General features: G+C 35.3%; 1 protein-coding gene across 2 annotated transcripts in view; it reads left to right on the forward strand.

Moving 5' to 3' along the window:
- Positions 1 to 18,038, forward strand: part of LOC145248216 (uncharacterized) — a 64,613-nt gene that overhangs the window by 11,741 nt on the left and 34,834 nt on the right. The window contains exons 1-2 of one of the 2 annotated variants that reach the window (XM_080110081.1): positions 9,285 to 9,559; positions 14,565 to 14,675. In XM_080110081.1, coding sequence (XP_079966207.1) covers positions 14,583 to 14,675 — 93 coding nt within the window. In that variant the 5' untranslated portion in view covers positions 9,285 to 9,559; positions 14,565 to 14,582. Of the gene's footprint in view, positions 1 to 9,284; positions 9,560 to 14,564; positions 14,676 to 18,038 lie in introns of those variants that run through there. The other variant, XM_080110082.1, reaches the window with a different exon arrangement.

Consider the following 18,038-nt stretch of genomic DNA (forward strand, 5'->3'; position numbering starts at 1 on the left):
TACAAGATGTGTTTACAAGAAAGTTACATGAGGAGAGTATTTTTAACATGCCTATTTCACTTGGTGTCTCAGATGCAAGAGAATGAAAGAGAGAGAGAAAAGAAGAAAGGAAGTCGATATCGCCACCTATGGGTGGCGATATCGACTTCTGAAAATCAACTGCTGAAAATAAGGGGGCAATAACCATATATGTCTCAAACTGAGGGTGTTGTGCATTGTTTCCAGGTGTGTGCTGCATGCGAGCAGGGCTGGATAGCAGTTTGACAACATTTCTCTATACCTGCATCCTTTTTTCCAGCTTGTTTGACTCGTTGGTCTAGTAGTCTTCATCAATTCACTGTTTTAATACTTCATTCTAATACAGATTCCTATTTCCAAATAAAATGGAAATCTCTTTCTGCTGATAGTTTTCCTCCTACTTTTAACCTTGGTCTTTTCAAGATTAAGGTCAATAGGCATCTCTTGTCTGTGCGATTATCATCTTTCATTATTGTTGACTCCTTACCTAAAGTGGCTTCACGCCTGGTCTGGAGTAATTTCCATAAAAAAGGGTCTACTGAGTTTCAATCTATGTGCTCTATATTGAAAGGGACAGACCTCGGTATTTAGAGAAATGAACTAATTAGGATCGAAAATAATATTTATTAAAGAAGAATGCTGGAATCGAATATAGTGATCAAAAGTTAAAAAGAATACACATTGCTATTTTGATGCGATTCCAGGAATGTAGTGAATTGTCCATTATAGTAGAAATAACTATACAACAAAGTTATGTCAGAGTGAGTAAAACGGGACAATGGAAATTAAAGAATCTTCTCTGTGTTGCCAGAAACGTGTTGGAAGCAGATGCAATATCCATGTGAAAAAACATTCACGTTTGGCCACATTCTGACGTCACAAAGAAATATACATTCAATATATACAGTAGAGTTAGAGGAGAGTGGGCAGTTAGTAAAAGGAGCCAGAGTTTAGTTAGCCTAAGCCCCTTCAGAAACAAGGGGAAGACAAAATGTATAAATATCCCGAAAAATTGAGTTATAGGAAAGCCTTTAAAAGGTATTTTAGTGACCCCTGAAGATTGAACCTTCGTTATGATCTACGGACTCACCCTCCGACCCACGATTCGAGTTCTTGTAATGCAGAGCCAACCCTCTTTTCCTTAGTAGAGAAAAAGAAGCACGGTTTCAACACCCGAAGAAGATCGCAGGTTGCAGCGGCTGAAACGCTGTGCTAATAACACCCAAGATGAGAATAATAGTCCGATTAATCAACACAACATAAACGATGTTTATTATTATCAAAAAATTCAAAATACCCAACAATTTAAACAAATGCACCTTAGTGAAAAAACTCGATTTTGTTAAACTTACCTTTAACAGTCCCACAGATACCTTCCTACTTTTGACTTCAAGAAATTTCAGTACCTGCAACCTTGGTCCTAAAATTTGATAGATCCCAATTATGAATTAGTAAACACCAACTCACACCCTTACAAAATAGGACTCTGCCGGGGAGTTCCTATAATTGGTAACCCTGTGTAAGTTCCTATAAAATGATTTAATACGCATTTTATTTTTTATGTTTTGATATTTTAGCGTAAACATCATGTAAGTAAGTAATAATGTGTGAGTTAGTATTTATTAATACAAACAACTAATACGGTTATAACGATATGAAAGGTGTTTTTCACCTACATATATCTAAGGCTTTTAACAGGGTATTGTACGATGGTCTTCTCATGAAAATCGGATCATACAGTATTACTGGTGAATGCTTAACAGAATTAAATCCTTCTTAAATAAGAGAAGAATTCAGGTCACCCACGAAACAATATGATATAAATACCTCAAGGGTTGATTCTTGGACGTTTATTATTCCTGATATTCATAAATGACCACCCTGATAAAATAGTCTCTGAGATGGGTATATTTGCTGACGAGACCATGCTCTATAACATGCATGAGGGGAAATTGAATGAACATATCTCCAAGGCAATGGTGGAAACCCTAGAGGCAGACCTCCAGTCCGTAGTGAAATGGGGTAAAAAATGGTAGGTAATGTTCAATGCTGCCAAGACTAAGCTTGTTTCCTTTAATAATTACAAGAAACCTTCTCAACCACCAATAGCTATGGCTAATGATACCTTACCTGAAAGTACTTCGTTCAAACTTCTCGGCTTAATGCTCACATGGAACCTGAGTTGGAACAGATACATCAAGAGCATCGCCAAGACTACTGCAAAGAAGGTGAGCTATATCTACCATGCTAGAAAGATACTTACACCTGAAAGTATCCTGTACCTCTATAACGCCCCCATTCGCTCATGTATGGAGTATTGTTGTCATATTTGAGCTGGTGCATTTGCTACTAGTCTCTCACTCCTGGACAGGATTCAAAAGAGAGTCGCCAACCTGATAGGTCCTGAACTGTCATCTAAGGTTCAACCTCTGTCCCATCAATGAAATACGGCATCCCTCTGCCTGTTCTACAAGTATTTTAATGGTAGATACTCCAAAGAACTACAAGCCCTTGTACTTCCTCAACGTAAATACCCCCCTTCCGACAAACCTGAGAAGCAGCAAAGTCCCACCCCCTACACATTAGAGATCCCTAGATGCTAGAAAGCCTTTTATTCTAATAGTTTCTTCCCCAGAACTGCTAGACTTTGGAATTCCCTTCCGGGTTCCTGCTTCTCCAACTGTACTGACATGCAGAAGTTCAAGTGTAATGTGAACAAACATCTTGCTACTCAACTCCCTACATAGTATCCCTGCAACTTATGTCTCTGATAATAGCCCCAACATCAAAGTTGCCCTGTGCCTTGTTTGGGGTGAAAGTGTAAGAAAATAAAAAATAAAAAATAAACATCTTGTAACTTCCACCTGTGATGGTGGTCCCGTGCAGTTTTAGGAGGCTCACCCTCCCAGGCATTGCCTTCTCTCTTTGAGTGCCTGAGAGGCATTTTTTGCATAGTCAGAGTTACACCCCCCACCCCCACCCCAGTGGTTCTGACTTACTTTTTGACTCTTGTGTCATCTTTCTCACTGTTGGAGAGAAATGAATACCTTCTATAGTGTAAAAAGGTCGCTTACAAAAAAAAAAAAAACTGCAGGAAAATATTTATGATGTACGTATTCATTACTAAACAAAGACGTAATATCCCAAAATTTACATAAATCAATCAAGTAGTTTTATTTCTATAATGAAAATCGTTTTTAAACGATTTTTTGCAATTAATGTGAAATCGTTAGGATTACAAGGCTGATCTCGCAAGTTTGAAATATTGTGGATTTATCAGTCCTTTTTTTCAATGTGACGTCGCGAGACAGTCCCTTTTTGCTTATTCACAAAATTTGATTTTTCAGCGCTTATTCAAATTGGAACTTATGGTGCAATAGTAATAGTAAAGGAAATATAGAAAAGTCTGTATGATGTACATACTCGTTACTGATCGAAGATATCATATTCCAAAAATTATGTAGTAGTTTTTTTGTCCTTGTTTACGATGCTACAATCTGGACACTCATCAAAAGATTGGAAAGAAAGCTAAACAACATGTACACCCGTATGCTATGAACAGTGTTAAATATAACTTGGTAAGATCATCCCATGAAGCAGCAACTTTATGGCAACCTACCTGCCATATCTACTACCATCATGGAGTGATGTCTATAATTTGCCGGTCACTGCCAGAGGAGCAATGTATTGCTGTGGACTCCACGGCATGTATGCATAAGCATAGGATGACCTAGATTCACGTGCATGAAGCAAATTGCACATGATGCTGTGATGCAGAAGATCTGAGGCAGCTGATGGAAGACAGGGAAATTTAGAGAAAGAGAGTCATATTATTCTGGGTAAGGAGCCTGACCAAATAGTTATTTTTTTTTTTTTAAACTAAGAAAATTAATATTTACGATTTTTGGCAATTTTACTACTTATCTGTATTTTGAACAAAAGGCTGATTTTTACCTCGACACTTCGATTTGAGTTGTCTCCCCTTTATTTTTTTCATTGGATTTCATCATGCGCGATGAGAACACTATGACTCGCTAAGTCATAAATTTTTATTTTCTTGAATAATAAAAAGAACTAGTTAATCGATTTCTTGATTTTGGAATATGTCATATTAGTTCCATAACTAGTACGTACACCATACAGACCTTTCCGTATATATATATATATATATATATATATATATATATATATATATATATATATATATATATATAACTTTCTACTCCATGAATAATTCTTAGATATCTTACTATTTTCGACATGCAAATTAAGTATGTAATATTGTTGGTAATCGTGAAGAAAGAGAGGGAGCCTGTTTCCTCCGATTGACTATAGGTGGCGTTACTGTCTGTCCACCCAGTTACGGAAGCACAAAATGTATATAATGGCACCCTTGAAATAAAAATGTTTTTGTTATATTTTAATTTTAAACATATTTTTTTTTTTTTTGCAAACATATTTAAGTTTTTTTTTTTTCAAACATATTTCCGTTTTTTATATTTTAAATAAAAATAAATGTTTTTGTTATATTTTAACTGTAAACATGTTTTTTTTTTGTTTTTGCAAACATATTTAAGTTTTATTTTTCCAAACATTTACGTTTTGATGCTTGTTAATTTTCAAACGTTTTCTTTTTTATTTGCAAGCATAAACTAAATATTTTTGCTATATTTTTCTTTTAAACATATTTACGGGTACAACCGCTTTTCCGCGAGTATTTTTATTCTCTTATAAAAAAAAAAAAATCAACATTTTTTCTTTTATCCTTTTTTATGGACCCCCCTTTTTTTCTTAATTTTTCTGCACTTATTTTACCTTTTCCGCGAGTATTTATATATATATATATTTGGAAAAGGATATTGTAAAACCTGAATCTTACTTTTTTTTTTTTTTTTTTTTTTACATAGGCATCACCACATTATCAAGGCCAAGAGGCCACCTCAAGGATAAGGGTTAAAGAGTGTACAGTAGAAATTGGACAATATAGTAATCATTAGTAATGAAAATTTGTTAAATTTGATAACTTATATGGAACGGCTCATCAAGAACTTATTTACGTTAGACTTGAACACAACCATATTGTAGTCAGCCGGAAAGCAGGAAAACGGAAGACAATTCCACAGGCGTGCAGTTCTAAGAAAGAAGCTTTGTTCATGGAATCTACGTTTAGGTTTAGGCACAGATAAAGAGTGGGGGGGGGGAATTATTGATAGTGTTTACAGCTAGACGAGTGTTTCTTGTGAAAGTTTGGCAAGGGGGGACCATAGATTGAAGCTCAGTTGTACACTTTCTATGAAAATAACGATACATCAGAGACAAACTCGCAACATCTCTTCTGTGAGATAGAGGTTGCAAGGAAGAGAAAAGGACATCTCCTACGAGGCTACGAAGTCTATTTTGAACTCTATCAAGGCAGGCCAAGTCCTTTCTAGCAGCTCCTTCCCAGATGTGACAACAGTATTCCATCCTTGGACGTACCTGGCTCTTATATAGATAGAGAATAGCATCAGCAGTGAGATATCTACCAAATCGATAGAAAGATCCCACCATTTTTCCAGCGGCCTTGGCAACAGATTTGATGTACGTGTTCAATTTAAGATCAGGAGTAATGGTCAAGCCAAGAAGCTTGGCAAAACTTGAGGCCCCCTGAAGACGAGAGCCATTCATTTCAATTGATGCCAGATGTGGATCAGAATGTTGATGATGTAAAGAGAGAAGCTTGGTTTTAGATGCATTAAAAGTAACCAGCCACTCCTTACCCCATTGAACTACGTGCTCAAGATCAGAGGAGAGAGAATTGGAGAGAACTTGGTTGTTTACTGTCTTAGATGTGCTACCATAAATGGTAGTGTCGTCAGCATAAATGTCTACAAATGATGTAAGGATGTGATTTGGAAGATCATTAATGTAGATCAGGAAAAGAGTTGGGCCCAGGATGGACCCCTGAGGGACACCGGCATTAATACTGTGAGCTTCTGATTTTTGCCCCTCAACTACTACTCTTATGAACCTATCAGAAAGAAATGATTTAATAATTGAGAAGACATTTCCAGCAATACCATAGCTAGAGATCTTATGAAGTAAACCTTTATGCCATACCCTATCAAAGGCCTTAGATATGTCAAGAGCAATTGCCCTAGAAAGGTTGCCTCCGTCGAAAGATTTGCTAATCCTATGAGATATAACTGTAAGCACATCTGCTGTAGATCTAGCAGAACGGAAACCATATTGAGTGTCACTAAGAAGGTTATTTTTGTTGAGATGATTGATTACTTCTGTATTTAACACAGATTCCAGCAACTTACTCATGACGCACAGGAGACTTATTGGCCTGTACTGAGAGGGGGGTGAGCGATCACCTGAATTCTTAAATACAGGGCATACTGATGAAATTTTCCAGGGAGATGGGAAACTATTCTCCTTAAGACAACGTTTAAACAGTTTTGTAAATATGGGCGCTAGTTCAGGTTGAAGTTTTTTGAGTACTATAATTGGAATACCGTCAGGGCCAGTTGCTTTACTGGAATCAAGGTTTTTGATTAGCTTGGCAACATCACGTACAGATATACGTATATCACATAGCGTATTTTCTGATACAGGAGGAAATATTGGGAGTTGGCGGCCTTGATCGCAAAGGGTAGAATTAGCTGCAAAGTTCTCGACAAAGAGTTTGGCTTTGTCTGATGCTGACGAGATTACCTCAGGTCCATTGATAATAGTTGGGATGGAGCACACGCTTCTGTTCAGGATTCTGTTTGCTATTTGCCAAAACTGGTGGGAACCAAGCCGCTGCTCAGCTACTTTGGACTTAACAGATTGAACATACAACTCTCTTGCATTCTTTATTACTTTCTTACAATGGTTGCTGGCAGTCCTGAAAGCGGCTTTAGTTTCCATACATCTATTACGTTGGAAACAGTGGAAAAAGTGATTTCTGTGCGGAATGGCAGCAGCACATTCTGGAGAGAACCATGGCTCGCTGTTAGGTTTTTGCTGAAACTTTTTCGAGGGTATGAAATGGTCAATACCTACAATTAACCATTCCGTCAGGTCTAATACTATAGAGGACACATCCTTTTTAAACATGGAATGCATAGGTAGATCAGATATAAATGTACGGAAGTTATCCCAGTCAGCCTTAGTGTATCGATATACTGTACGATGGAGAGGTACGTCTGGGGACTTATTACATTTCATTTTTATCTTAATTGATACAACAGAGTGGTCGGAAGAGCCAAGAGGCTACAGAACAGAAACTGAACATAGTTCAGGGCAAGTTGTGAGAAAAAGGTCTAGTAGGCTCGCATACTGGCCGTCATTGTCGGGCACACGGGTGGGTTCCTGAACAATCTGAGTGAGGTCATAGGCAATGGAGAAATCATGACAGAACCTCCCCTCATCATCGGTCTTGTTAGAGTGGGTCAACCATTCGACGTTGTGAACATTGAAGTCACCACATACGTGAATGTTAGCTGAAGGATAAGCAGATAAGACTTGATCAATTTTCTCAGATATGCTTTTAAAGATAGTAACTCCGCTGTTGTGGGGGCGATAGAGAGTAAATATAAATGCCGTAGTGTGAGCTAAAGCAACCCGGAAGCACATATAGGGTAAGTTAGGATCTTCCCTGGAGATGTCCCTACCACATGGAAAGCTATCCCTAATATAGGCACATATTCCATACCCATGGCGATCTTGGGGGTCAGATTTAGAAGTTAAGTTAGAGTATCCTTTAATTGCGAACTCTTCTAGGAAAATAGCCTGTCCAATGCCAGTTTCACTTAAAAATAAAAGGTCTGGTTTAGTCTCCTGTAATTGGGTTTCAACCTCTGGAAGGTTAGAACGTAGACCCCTGATGTTGGAGAAGGAGACATGGTAGTAGGGGTCTACGTTGGAAGTTAGAGAACCGGGTTTAATCGTGTATTTTTTCTTGAAACTTGTCATGATGAAATTTTGGAATTTGTGGACTAGGTCGTCAGATTTACTTAGAGCAGGACAGAGAGGGGAAACTAAGAGAGAAAAAGAAACGAAGAATTTTTTTTTTTTGTAGCTAATGATAAGGTAAAGCCGTAACAATTACTCACTAGTATGGCATCGAGAGGTCCCACCAGAAGCTACTGCATGGTCCAGAATCCATTCACCAAATGGCAATATAGCAGCCCCAGTACTTTGCACCTGCTGATAGGACAGCCTCCTTAGTGGTTAATCCAAGATTCGGGTCCCTGACTATCAGGCGGATAACGTCAGCCCAGACAAAACGTTTACCTCCAGCACCCTTACTAGTGACATGGCTACAAGGATAGACATAGAAACAGAAAATTTCCGCCATCTCTGCCAACTGTTCGCGCAAAAAAACTGCCAACCTAGAAACTGCTTACTTGAAACTACTATTAAAAAATAGCGCGGTACAATAAGTGCATAAGCAAACTTTTCAAAAAGAAAAATATTTCAAAAATATTTAGTTTATGCTTGCAAAAAAACCCAAAAAAAATGTAAATGTTTGAAAATAAACAAGCAACAACACGTAAATGTTTGGAAAAATAAAACTTAAATATGTTTGCAAAAGCAACAAAAAAACATGTTTACAATTAAAATATAACAAAAACATTTATTTTTATTTAAAGGGTGCCATTATATACATTTTGTGCTTCCGTAACTGGGTGGACAGACAGTAACGCCACCTATAGTCAAACAGAGGAAACAGGCTCTCTCTTTCTTCACGATTACCATATTGTTTTTGCTTAAAGCGACATATTTTTTTTTAGCTCGATTTGTCGACTCTATTTAACAGGAACCCTTTTAATTGTCGCTATAAGTTCCAATTTGAATAAGCACCGATTTTTCTGAGTTAAAAATAAAACTACTTGATCAATTTACGTGATTTTCGGAAGATGACATCTTCTGTTTGTGATAAGTACATAGAGATTCTTCTGGTTTTTCTTTATTTTTTAAATTAGGGTGAATTCTAAATAAGAACTATGATTTTAACGCGGTGCTAATGCAGAGAGTGATTCAGTCCGCGCTATTTTTTAAATCGTATTTCCACGTTTAATTAAAGTTTTATGATATGTTTTATTTATTCAATTGTAACGTTAAAGTACAGAATAGGTATAAAAAACCCTCCCCTCCCCATGTTAAGAATGGCTTTTTAAATAATAACGTTATTTCAGCACGGATCTGCACGAGTAACTTTAACGCAAACTTTTGAAAAACTTGCGTCTTTTTCTAACAAAAAGTTGGAAGAGAAAGAAAGGCGTAACTAAGCGAGAAGACATCCACAACGAGGCTGCTCTAATCGAAAAAGGCGCCATTTCTTTCCCGTTCGTATTTTATTTATTTTTCAACAATATCATCTCGATCATCATGACAATGGCTTACGATTGCGGAGAAAAACATTTATTTCATTTTTTATTCAACACGGAAAACGAAGCATGAATTGTTACCCGTCTTGATTTTTCATCTTTATGGAAGTTTTTAATTAATTTTTCTTTTTTCTTTCCAAATATCATCTCTTAACATCCATACATTCGACTGGAGTTTAGTGAGTATTTCGAATATTATTATCTACAAACTTTTTTGTTTGTTCTCTTTCAGTAACCAAAAAACAAGTTTTAAAATAAAATTAATGAAAATCTGTCATTTATAATTTCAATTTGAAAGTTATTTTACGATTTTTACTATTTGTTTGTTTACAAACGCCTATTTTCTCAAGTTTCACTTTTATGAAAACAAACTTGCAAAATGTCGATATTAAAAAAAAATAAAAAACTTTCAATTAAAATTAATTTTTTGAGGAATTAAATAAAAAATATACATGATTGTTTTTTGTTCAATGTTGCAATGACAAAAAATTAAAATTTAGAATTTAGGTAAAATTCCATGCGTAGTTTTTTAGTGCTTAATTTATCGTTCTGTTTAATTCCGTTTAAAATCTAAATGAAATCTGTCGGCAAAATTATTTTCTCTCTTTCTGATGTTTTTACTGGGGTAAAAAAAAAAAAAAAATATGCTATCTTAATCTAAAAATAAAGCCATTATTATTTATTTTTCAAAGGTTTCATCGACGTTAAATGTCGGCCATTTATTACAAGAGTACACTTTCAAATTTTACACCGGTCGTTTATATTCACCCCCCCCCCCCAAAAAAAATACACGTGTTTTCTATTTTTAAAGGAGGGTAATTAAATTTTGGAATTTAATTTTATTCATTAATCATTATTATTCACGACATAAATTATTTTACAGGCAATGCAGTTGGGAAAGCAGTTAAAAACAATTTATTCTATTTTGTCAACTTATTTGTGACCTATTTGTGTAAAAAAAAAAAAAATTAAGACAACAAAAACAAACGATCAAAAGCAACTATATATATTCTCATCCATAATTCAACTTAGTTTAAAAAAAAATAGAAATCAGAAAAAAAAAAACCTTTCTAATATAAGTACCTATTACGGAACAAAAATATAATATTCTAAAAGTCACGTAAACTGATCAAGTTTAAATCATTTTTAGCGATTTTAAATAGTAAATTGTAACACAGCTAATTTTGATCTCGGTAGTTCAAATTGAAGGTGTTTGTTAAGATAGCGCCGACAGATCGATTTTTTTCAATATGTGGTTTTAAGCAAAAACAACAGTACTTGTCATGTCGAAAATAGTAATATATCTAAAAATTACGAAAATTCATGGAGTAGAACAACTATTATTGTGTTTTTAGTAAAAAAAAAAATTAAAAAAAAACAACCTATCACTATAAAACTATAAATGTCAGAATTATGAAATTCTTTCTCTAATAGGCTTATTAAGAGTAGTCGTTGATGGGCAAAAATCAGAAACTCCTAGCATTAACGCTGGCATCCCTCAAGGGTCAATCCTGGGCCCAACTCTCTTCTCGATTTTCATCAATGATCTCCCAAATCACACTCTTAGATCAGTCATTTGTAGACATTTATGCAGACGACACTACAATCTATAGCAACACTTCAAAGTCCAGCAATGACTAAGATCTTTCTGATTCTCTCTCTTCTGATCTTAAGAACGTGGTGCAATGAGGAAAAGGGTGGCTGGTTAATTTTAATGCATCGAAAACCGAGCTTCCCTCTTCTTTTCATCATAATCGCTTTGATCCCCATCACGCCCCAATCAAAATGAATAGTTCTCGTGTTAGGTAAGCTCCATGTTTTGACAAGCTTCTGATCTTCACTCCTAATCTGCAATTGAACACGTACATCAAATCTGTTGCCAAGCTTGCTGAAAAAAATGATTGGATCACTCTACTGCTCTAGAAGTTATCTTGCTGCAGATGCAATCCTTTTTTTTTTTTTTTTTTTTTTTTTTACACTGTGGTCACCACTTATCAAGGCCCGGAAGCCATTCAGGGATAAGGGTTATTACAAGTACATTACGTTAGTGTGGAGATTTGATGAAGTGTTTACTTAAGGGAGCAGTTCGTTAGGAATTTGTTAACGTTGGACTTGGAGACATCCAGGTTGTAGTCAGGTGGGAAGCAGGCACACGGAACAGAGTTCCACAGGCGTGCCGTGCAGTTCATCCTATCTGTATAAGAGCCAGGTACGCCCTAAAATAGAATACTGTTGCCACATATGGGCAGAAACTGCTCGGCCAGCCTATCCTGCCTTGATAGAGTTCAAAATCGGCTTTAAAACCTCGTGGGTAATACCCTTTTCTCTTCTCTGCAACCTCTTTCCCACAGAAGAAACATTGCAAGCCTGTTTCTGCTCTATCATTATTTTCGTGGCAAGTGCTCAACTGAACTCCAATCTATGCCCCCCACTTCCCTTGCTTTCACAAAATTAAAACACTCAACTAGCTACAACCACTATATACGATTTCCCCCACTCTCTATCTGTGCCTAAATCTAAACGCAGATTCCATGAACAAAGCTTCTTTCTCAGAACTGCCCGCCTGTGAAACACTGTGCCGCTGGCCTGCTTCCTGTTGCATACAGGATGTAAATGTAAACAAGTTCTTCTTGAATAATCTTAAATAATCAAACTCTACCCAATTTACACCATTACACTATACTAACACCTTACATTTATTAACCCTTATCCTCGAGTGGCCTTTAGACCTTGATAAGTGGTGGCTCTATAGTATAAAAAAAAAAAAGTTACTAAAGGGGCGATAAGTATGTTTCCTATATTCGCATGCTTGAAGGTGTACACATCTAGGGAAAATGCAATTTTACCCCATTTTCGGTAAAAATTACTTTTAACTATAAATAATTTTTTACTCGATGAATTTTCATGATTTTTTTTTTAATTCATTACTGTTTTCGACACGACAAATTAAGTAAATACTGTTGTTTTTGCTTAAAACCACATCTTTAAGAAAATCGGTCTGGGGACTCCATTTTGACAAGCACCAGGTTGTATTCTGAACTTGCACCGAAGCTATTAGCCTTTCAAGTTACGGTGAATATCAATTCGAAGCAAAGTAGCCATTTTGTTTAGTCATTTATTCCTGTAATGAACTTTACATCTTGTGATTAAAGTTGGCTACTTTGTTTACAATCAGTAAGTTGAAAGGTTTGATTTGCACTGGTTTTCTTCAAGCAAAGTTTGCCTCCCCCCCCTCTCATTGTTGCTGCAGACCTGTCAGACTAAGCAGTAAGAAACACGTTCCGTAAACATATTTTTATTATAAAAGTTCAAATAGTTATTTTTGTTTTCTTTTAATTTCAATAAATTGCTTCTTAAAAAGCATGGCTTTTTTTTGGGGGGGGGGGGCTGAAAAAGCTTGCCTCCCTTCTCTATTTTTTTTTTATTTTCATCTTTTTTAAATTTTTTCAGTGGATTATTATTATATCTATATAGAATTAATGTATATGGCACAATCACGTTCATACACCGGTTCTCACCAGATCCCTGAAGTTAAGCAACGATGAGCTTGGCCAGTACAACATGGGTGACCATTTGGGAAGGTTGGGGCTGTATGTACTGCATCGAGTCATAGAAAAAAGTCCATATTTAATTATTTGTAGAGGGAGCTCAGTTTCTAATGCAACCTTCTAGTAAATCGATCACCCATTTTATAGCCACATGACGTTTTTAGGTCAAATTTCACAAATTTACCCTTTTTTAAGCAGTTTAGCCTTTTTTTCAGAGATTATTTTAAAAAGTGAAATTCAACAAAAGGGCAAACTGCTTAAAAAGACTAAATTCACATCACGGAATGAAGGTGTCATACTCCAAAAGTCACTTAGGTTTGGCTAATAACTTTTCTATTTGGCTAGTAAACAAAAATATTTTGTTGTCAAATGTCAACTTAAGGTAAATTTGTCTGTAGAGCATGGAGTCTCAATAATTGCTCAAAAATTAAACGATCACGATTAATAACTGTAACCGATTATATACTCTTATTCCTTGTATTTTTGTGCAATGTTTTAGTGATTATTTATTAATCTAGCAAATCTTAAACTTTTGAATTTCAAATTTCAAACATTTTTTTTGGCTATCGAAGACAGCCAAAGAATAAAATGGCTGAAATGTTAAGACTATAACGACAAGCAAGACATGAAAAATAGTTTGAAACCTGTTAAAAACAAAATAAAATAAAAAAAAGTCTCATCTCAGAACTACAATCGAATATTATTCAATTGTTTCTATTTAAAAAAAAAAAATAATTTATTATATAAATCTCACCTGTCTGTTTAAATGTATGTATGTATGTTTGTATGTCTGCCTAAAACTTTCAACAGGATTTTCACGAGATCAGTATTGTTTTGAAGCTCGACTCTTTCAGATGACAAGTATCAAATATGTTATTTTATAATATAAAAACATTAATTCCTTCACCTTCAACTGGGCACTTTTCTACATGGAGGGGGTCGCTTTTTTCGCTGATATTTTCGAAAGTCATCCCCTCTTTTCGACTGATTAGCCTTAATTTAAACATTCGTCACTTCTGGTTTGGCGATGGATGCAACTGCAAAGACGTCACTTTTTTTTTTTTTTTTTTTTTTTTTTTTACATTCTTTTCCTCCTTCGTGTTACAGGTTTGAGCTTGCCTGCCTACTACCACCTTTTTGTTGCTCAACGTATATCTCCAAACATCCGGGGCCTTGTCGGTGGGGCATTAGAATACACCGACTGCCCCCCTGCAGAGGGTAAAAGTCCCTCAACGAGGGTCCTGGATATGACCTTAAACTATATCCAGTGGTGAGGCACCAGCTTGTGGGCTTTGGGGAGTGTGGAGCCACCCTTTAATTACCATTGCTCCCAGGTCCATTCTGACTCGGAGTGGTAGTACCTGTTAGGATCCCAACTATGGGTTAAATAGAAACCGACGTGAAAACAACAAATATATTCTATTTAAACAATTTTTCTTCCAAATTTTTGGATTCGGCATTAAATAACCCGAAAAGGGTTGATATGCCGTAAAACAACCAACCAACCAAACACCCGGCAATGCCAGGCACCCAGGCTAGTCGCAAATAAAAATCATAAGGGTTGTAAATATCATGAATCCAGCGATCGTTGCATGTTCCACTACAAATATTAAATTATTTCTTTTTTGTTTTGTAGATCTTTCATGTCATTGCGATGAATTCGGCAGAAAACACTGAGGAATGCCTTGACTTGTACGATGACATTTTGGTGGAAGATCTGACTTGTCAACAGGATTCTCTACACGAGGTTTGTAAAAATAAAACAAAAACGAACAAGAAAAAACGTTTCGCCTGGTCGTCTTTTTTTAATATTATTTAACATATATGCACAATGCTACCAGCTAAACCTAGATATGATGATGTTTATGGCCTTGCTCTATTTTATGATCAAACTAGAAACAACTACATGTCTTGGTAGAATTAATTTCATAGCCAAACAGTTCTGCATCACTTTAATGACCTTTTATGAAAATTATCTATATATCTATAAAGTTGAGTTTTTTTCTTGCTCTGACATTGTTGTTAAAAGCCTACTTATTGGTCCTCTGACATAGAAAGGATTGAACTTAGTAATTCACTCCCGTTCGTCCGTTTGCCCTTTTCTCAATAACTACACTTTGTTTTTTTGTTTTTTTTAAATTTGCACAAACATTAGTGATGGTGAAAGTAAATTTTTGCAAGAACGGATTTTCTGGGATAACTCTGGTTGCCTTCCTACGGGACATTATAGGTGTAAAATTGCCCCCAAATCGTTTATCCATACTTTTTTTGCAATAACCATGCCTTGGATTTTTTTAAAATTTTGCACAAACGTTAGTCATAGTGAAAGTAAATTTTTGGCAGAATGGATTTTCTGGGATAGGTCTGGTTGCCTTCCTAGGACGCATTATAGGAGTAAAATTGCTCCAAAATCGTTCACTCGCGGATGGGGACCCTGCATGCTCGGTTTGTTCTATTTAAAAATTAACAAAAACAAATTTTTTAAAATACTCAGTCATGGATATGCGAGTGACTTCATAAAAGTTAACTAATTTGCATATTTATTTGAAAAACCAGCTTTCATTAATTACTCATTTTTTTTATGGTTTCTTATTAGATGTTTGGTTTCATTTAACTATTATGCTTAATTCTTTTTATGCATAGGTTCTATATTGTGAAAAAGTGCGTATAATTTCGGATGAAAAAATTCCAGCACACAGACCTGTTTTTATATAAATCTCTCTCTCTCTCTCTCTCTCTCTCTGTATGTATATATATATATATATATATATATATATATATATATAGTCTTTGAAGTTTTTAACATTTGAAACCATACAAAAAATTACTTTTTATCATTCGTTAAAAAACCATCTAGTCAGTAAGTCATTTAATCACCTGCAATCACTGCATCAACTCTCTCGAATTTACTATAATACCAATTTTTTTTATTTTTTAAGGGATCATCAGTCGTTTACCATGAAACACTGTTTCAGGGATTTAAAAACAATATATATATATATAAAGTATATATAAAATATATATATATATATGAAGTAACCTTGTCTGTGTATGTATGCAAAACTTCTCTACCAAACTCCTCTCTATATAGTACAAACTTGAAACTTGATATATAAGGTATTTAGACACCAGGAATGGTGATTTGGTTTCTAGACTATAGAAATAGCTGCTAAGGGGTCAAAAAAAAAATAGTTGATGTTTGCAGGAGTAAATCAACTAACTTCTGAGCATGTGTGCATATACATTTTTAGCTTGAACTTGCTTAATTTTTAACCTTTTAATATCATATTTGTAAGTGTATTTTATGACTAGGCAATGCCGGGCGGCCTGCTAGTATCAACATATAAACCTACTAAACCTTATGTTTAGAATCCTTGTTCTAATTTTGATAAAAATCCGGTACTTATCCAGAATAAGAACCATGCTGAAATAATAACATTATTATTTAGAAACTCATTCTTAATATGGGGAGAGGTGGGTGTTTTGTAATTATTCTGTAGTGTACCCTCACAATTTAAAACAAAAGATACCATATTATGAATGGGCAATATCAACTGGAACAAATACATTGAAGACATTGCAAAGGCTGCTGCAAAGAAAGTGAGTTCCCTCTATCAAGCTAGAAGATTACTTGCATCTGAGAGTATCTTGTATCTCTACAAGGCCACCATTTACCCATGTATCGAGTATTGTTGCCACATCTAGGCTGGTGCATCTACCACTAGCCCCCCCCCTTGAATAGGGTCCAAAAAAGAGTTTTCAATTTAATATATCCCACTTTGTCAACCAACCTCCAACCCCTGTCCCATCGCTGCAGTGTTGCATCTCTGTACCTGTTTTACAAATATTTTAATGGAATGTGCTCTGATGAACTTCTACTTGTGCCTCCTTGATGTACATATCCCTGACAAACCTGCTTAGCAACAAAATCTCACCCCTTCACTGTTGAGGTCCCTAAATGCCAGAACGCTTTCTACTCCAATAGTTTCTTTCCTCAAACAGCTAAACTTTGGAATTCCTTTTCCGCTACCTGCTTCTCTGACTGTACTGATATGCAGAAGTTTAAATGTAACGTAAACCAACATCTTTCCTAGACATGGTGTCAAATAGTAGCCCTTTACCTCCAAGTGGCGATATGCCTTGTTAGGGGTAAACGTGAGTGAAAAAATAATAAATAAAACTGAATTTAACTTTAAAATCCTATTTACAAATTATCACAGCTCATGTTCTGTAAAAGTACCCAAACTCCATTATATGGTTTTGATTCTAGAAAATGTCTAAAACTTAAAGCTTAAGCTTAAGAAGTCTTAAGAAGAAATTGGAATTTAGGAAATCTTGCTTAATTGGTGTTAAATGATTATGGATCAAATTTAATGCAAATTGTGAGTTTTGATCATATGCCCCCCCCCCCCCAAAAAAAAAAAAAAAATCTGCCAAAGAAACTAAAAGAGTGGTGGGGAGATTTATGAATGTTTAATACCTACTAAAATTTCCAAAAAAAAATTGGAAATATCTGAATTTTCACAAAAGACCTTCCACTCCTATTTGCATAAAAGTAAAATAAATCTAATATAGACTACATTATCCATCCTTATGCCTCGCAGCTGTGTTCCAAAATTCATTATGATTGGTTAATTAGTTTAGGAGTGAATCTTATCTTTCGAAATATATAAATATATACACATATCTGACTATTTATGTAAGACTTTTTAGTATTGTAGCATGGTTTGACCTATTCCATTGTTTAATTGTTTTTTTTTTGTTTGTCTTGTTTTTTATTTATTTTTTTATATGGAAATCATTCCAGACAAGATATAAAACCACTTGATGTAAGGTGCTAAAAATTTACCACTTCAAAGTCAAAAACAAGCTAATGATAAGTGTTATATGGATAGATTTTGACCCAGAAAGCAGCAGTTCTCTCCCCTTTGTCTAGTAAGGACAAAAAAGGGAAGCAAGAGTTGCAAGGCCGCTGAAAGGAAACTCAGCGTTCACTTTCTATTCTCCATAATGAAATTATGAAATTCAAGTAAAAATTAACAAAAAAAAATTATTCTTATTTATTAACTGAACGTAATTTTACTCTGAATACAGGTTTCACACATCCTTG

Source organism: Euprymna scolopes, chromosome 26, assembly GCF_053919585.1.
Source record: "Euprymna scolopes isolate OS-2025 chromosome 26, ASM5391958v1, whole genome shotgun sequence".
NCBI lineage: Eukaryota > Metazoa > Mollusca > Cephalopoda > Sepiida > Sepiolidae > Euprymna > Euprymna scolopes.